This window comes from Solanum stenotomum, chromosome 5 (genome assembly GCF_019186545.1).
Source record: "Solanum stenotomum isolate F172 chromosome 5, ASM1918654v1, whole genome shotgun sequence".
Taxonomy (NCBI): domain Eukaryota; kingdom Viridiplantae; phylum Streptophyta; class Magnoliopsida; order Solanales; family Solanaceae; genus Solanum; species Solanum stenotomum.
In genome coordinates, this window is record NC_064286.1 from 48,758,595 (window position 1) to 48,763,527 (window position 4,933).

General features: G+C 32.6%; 1 protein-coding gene across 1 annotated transcript; it reads left to right on the top strand.

Moving 5' to 3' along the window:
- Positions 1-2,828: 2,828 nt before the first annotated feature.
- On the top strand, positions 2,829-4,654 carry LOC125864090 (L-2-hydroxyglutarate dehydrogenase, mitochondrial-like). Its single transcript, XM_049544025.1, has 2 exons — positions 2,829-3,159; positions 4,469-4,654. Exons 1-2 carry the CDS (start codon positions 2,860-2,862, stop codon positions 4,652-4,654), a joined length of 486 nt encoding a protein of 161 aa, XP_049399982.1. The 5' UTR covers positions 2,829-2,859.
- The last annotated feature ends 279 nt before the right edge of the window (positions 4,655-4,933 follow it).

The following is a 4,933-nucleotide window of genomic DNA, read 5'->3' on the forward strand; positions in this document are numbered from 1 at the left end:
TTGCGCCTTAACTTAAAAATTTATAGGTGTAACAGTGACCCACAACGAATTGTATACAGAAAGAAAAAGAGTTATTCCCTTATTTGTATACTCATTTATACAAATCTGATTTTATCTCTCCTCTCTCCATCCTCTAACTCTCTCCTAAAATCACTTATACACATTGATTTTTGAATTTCGAAATCTACTTTCTCCCTCATAATCGTGACATCTCATTTTATATCTCTTCTCTCCATTCTCTAATTCTATCCTAAAATGACTCATATACATTGATTTTGAATTTCGAAATCTACTTTCTTTCTCATAATTGTGGCATCACAATTCAAGGTAATCGTCTAAAACGTGTTCTAACTCATTTTTTTTGTATTTCGTTTGTATATGATTTATTTTTGTCTTTTTTCTCAAAAAAAAACTCCCTAGACTTCAAATTTTCAGATTTTTCTGAAAAAAATGGATGAAGGAACTTGGATTACTAGAGGTATATCATTACGTGTCAAATTTATTGATGATCCACCTGGATTTTCATTGGGTCTAACTCAAGCATTCTAAGATATTGAAATATATGTTGTTAAATCTTGACTGAATGAAGAAATTAGATCCATTGAAGAGTTTGAATTCAAGCACCGAAATGACTCAATTATGATGCAATAAATTTTGAAAATTTTCAAGCAAACATAGAAGCAGACATAATATATATATATATATGGAAAATGCATAAGTACCCCCCAGCCTATGCCCAAAATCCCTGAGACACACCTAACCTTTACTAAGGTCCTATTACCCCCCGAACTTATTTTTTAATTAATTTTCTACCCCTTTTCGGCCTACGTGGCACTATCCTTGAAAAAATTGTCAACACGCACTAGGCCCACAAGATAGTGCCACGTAGGCCGAAAAGGGGTAGAAAATTATATATAAAATAAGTTCGGGAAGGTAATAGGACCTTAGTAAAGATTAGGTGTGTCTCAGAGATTTTGGTCATAGGCTAGGGGGTACTTATGTATTTTTCCTATATATATAAATCAACACATGTGTATATTAACAGAGTTATACATATACAATCATATATATATATATATATAAAAACAGAACCTTAGGCCCGCCTACGTAGCGCCACCACAAACCAGAATTCCCTGTTAATTTATTTATTTCCAAAACTAGCCTTCCCCTTTCATGAAAAGTTGTGACTTTTATGAAAAGTTGCGACTCTAATGAAGAGTTGCGACTTTTATGAAAAGTTGTGACTTTATGAGAAGTTGTGACTTTTATGAAATGTTGTGACCTTTTCCGAAGGGTTGCAACTTTTTCAAACTTTTATAACCTTTCTGATAAGGCAGAATAAACATTTGTTCACACTACCCGTTGTTGTCTATAAATAGAGGAATTTCCTGTCATTTTAAAATAACAAAAACTCTGAAGCTCTTCTTCTTCTTCTTCTTCACAATTAAGTATTTGCGTACTTTGCTCATGTTGAGTGGCTCACTGACACCATTGCTTATGTTACAGATCCTGGTATGCATATTTACAATCATTAATTTATGTTTATGTTATTAAGGATAAATGATAAGATATAATAATTTTCATTTTCCTTTACATTATTAATATTTGTTACTATGTAATCTTATATGTAAGATAATATAGTGTTTTAATTTTAATGTCTGGTAAGTTTTAAGTATTATTTTATAAATTCCGTGACATTAAATTCCCGCGCGAAGCGTAGGTTATTTCACTAGTACCTTTATAATCAAGACATTTATAAAGTTTTTGATATATACTCAATGTTACTTTAACTTAACCTAAACTTCTTGGTCACTATAAGTTTCTCTACAATTCAAGTTTTTGATTGATACTGTTGTTTGTTTTGTCAATAGAATAATATCGTTGACAAATAGTATTTTTATACATAAAACTTCATCCTATAGTTTGTACGCAGCTTATCCATAATTAGGATTTACGATAAATAAATACGTAGTAATTATCGAACCCACAATTACAAAAAATTCCTTAATTTGTAGTTAATCTCAACTACAAATTCTACTAATATAATAAGAGAGATGAACGATTTTGGAAAATCTTAAAAGATTACACTGTCTAACATAAAATATTATGTTACATAGCTTAGTAATTACTAATTAGTACTTAAAATATACTCCCACTGTTCCTAATTACTTGTCCACTTTTGATTGGCACGCATATTAAGAAAACAATTATTGACATAGTGAGTTTACTATTTTACCCCTATTAATTATGAAGTTAATGAATTAAAAAAAACTTAAGATTTTCAAGAAATGCTACATTTTTCAAAATAAGTAATTGAGGGTATAATAGGTAAAAAAGAAATTTGTCATTTCTTGATTTGTCCAAATGAACAAGTAATTAGGGGCAACTAATAAAAAAATAGACAAGTAATTAGGGGCAGAGGAGTATTATAATGCTATTAGAAACCGTCTTTCTATGGTACAGTTCACATTTTAATAAATTCTTGTGAAGCTACACAATTACTTTTAATGTTATTTGTAATATTATATTAAATAATCATAACATAAATATTTTTCTCTAACAGACAATTGCCTCAAAGATTTTATCGAGAAATCTTGACGTAATTGATAAAATCATTATCATGTGATTAATATTGCGAGTTCAAATTATGAAAATAATTTTTTAATGGATTATAATAGATACTTTTGATCAGACTCTTTTTGAACTCGAGCATCACGGCTTTGAGTGCACCTTTGACGGATTATAATAGATACTTATGGTTCAACCCATATCAAACTCGAGCATCATCAGCTTTAGTGCACCGAGCTGCCTATATTTATTAACGCAGATCGATCCCAGATCCAAATCTTTTTTCCCGAGATGATGAAACCCAGAAACTCAATCGCAAAAACAATATTCCAAAAATTCAAGAATGTCAGTAATCCCAGAAAACCCCCATTTTCATCATCATCAATTTTGGAATCAGTTCCAAGGGAGAAAGTTGATTGTTTGGTGATTGGAGCAGGTATAGTGGGCATTGCAGTAGCTAAAGAGCTTAGTGTAAATTATGGTAGACAAGTTTTGGTTGTGGATTCTGCCCCAATTTTTGGAACTGGTACAAGTTCTCGTAATAGTGAAGTTATTCATGCTGGCATCTATTACCCTACTAATTCTCTCAAGGTTCTTTCTTGTTTTCATTTTTTCTAAGTTCTACTGTGAATCTTGTTGTTTTTTTAGGGCATACCCATTTAAGGATTTAGTTAAAAATTGAATCTTGGGGTAGCTTATTGGTTGAGTTTTCCCTTTTTAGCTGATAAAGATTTGTGATTAAGTGTTACAGGAAGTCTGGATTTTGTTTTTAGGCATGATATGTAAACAGACACTTAAACTTGAGCTCAGCTAGCTAAGTAATAATTTAGACAGCTCAACTTGTTTCCATTGTGTCAGTTGAACACTAGAACTTATAAAATGATCATCTCGATATGTGTCATGTTAGCATCGGGTGTTCCCGAGACAGAGTGAGGATGAGTCGAAGTGTTTAGTTACCTCAGCTTGTCTCCATTGTGCCAGTAAGGTTTCAACTTACAAAATGATCATCTAGATACCTCCATAATTTATGTGTCACGTTAGCATTGGGTGTCCATGAGACATAGTGAGTACGAGTTGAAGTGTTTAGTTACCTCAGATTGTCTCCATTGTGCAAGTTGAACTTTCCAACTTACACAATAATCATCTAGATACCTCCATGATTTACGTCACGTTAGCATCGGTAATCTTGTTTTAGAACTCAGAACATTTCCAATTAAGCATGAACTGAAAGTTTCGATCTGGTTCTGCTAATTGCTCTGGTTTCTTGTCTGTGTCTGTGGTCTTGCTTCTCTAGTTACCGAGTAAGCATGAATGGGAAGTTTGAATTTTGATACAGTTAATAAATCAAGAGAATATTCCCTGCTATTTGGAAGATGAGAAAATAGTGGTGTCTTGAAAGTTGAGTGTCTAATTGACTGGTTATGCTCTTCCTCTTTACATCTACAACTAGGAATACAATTGAATGCAGCATGGAGAAACTAGTTATCATAGCTTGATTAGAGTACATTTACCTGATGTTTGAATTTCAAGTTGAGTTCAAGCACAATCTAGTAGCTGATTATCATGACTACAATTTCAGTGTTAAACTCTGAGTTCACCCTGGATTCAATTTTAAAAACCTTGATTTACAATACTATGCATATCAACTGCATATGCTCTAGCGATGCTAAATGTACACTACTATGCAAATTAGCGATAGCTATTCTTATCTTTTCTCACTTCAATGAAAACTCTTATTTACACGTATGGATCTCTTTTCTAGAAATTATATAGGAGTAAGTGTCATTATTGGGATGTGGAATGTAATAGTTGTGAAGGTTCAAAAACTATCATAAGTAGTTCTACTGCAAGGAGCTCCCACGTGCCACACATGAGCTTTAACTTTCAAATTTAATCGCAGGCATCTTTCTGTGTTAGAGGAAAAGAATTGCTCTACAAGTATTGCAAAGACCACGAAATTCCACACAAGCAGATAGGCAAGCTAATAGTTGCTACTGGATATATGTCCAAATATCCACTTTATATTGTCCCACAAGTGAAATTGGATCCGGAATGGGGTGATAGCATTTGCAGAATTTATGTGTAAATGTTTCTTGGAATAATGAGTGTTATATAGAGGTCTTACTATATTAACTAAAGAAAGCTCAACTTTTTTTTGGTCATGTGATTAAAATAAAAGCAAAAATGACGTCATTGTCTGATGATGACATTGACAAGAGCGAGAGATCTGCACGAAGCTGGAGGATGTAAGGCACCACATATGAGGATTTGATGCTCAAATAAATGTGAGATGCTAGATTATACATCCTTGCCTCGTAATCAAGCATCTCGCATTTGAGCATCAAATTTTCTCAAATAGTGTCTC

What these genes read in the sequence shown, in the direction of transcription:
- LOC125864090 (XM_049544025.1), top strand. Translation starts at nt 2,860, where the DNA reads ATGATGAAACCCAGAAACTCAATCGCAAAAACAATATTCCAAAAATTC. An exon ending in ACCCTACTAATTCTCTCAAG is followed by an intron (nt 3,160 to 4,468) that starts GTTCTTTCTTGT and finishes ATTTAATCGCAG; the next exon opens with GCATCTTTCTGTGTTAGAGG.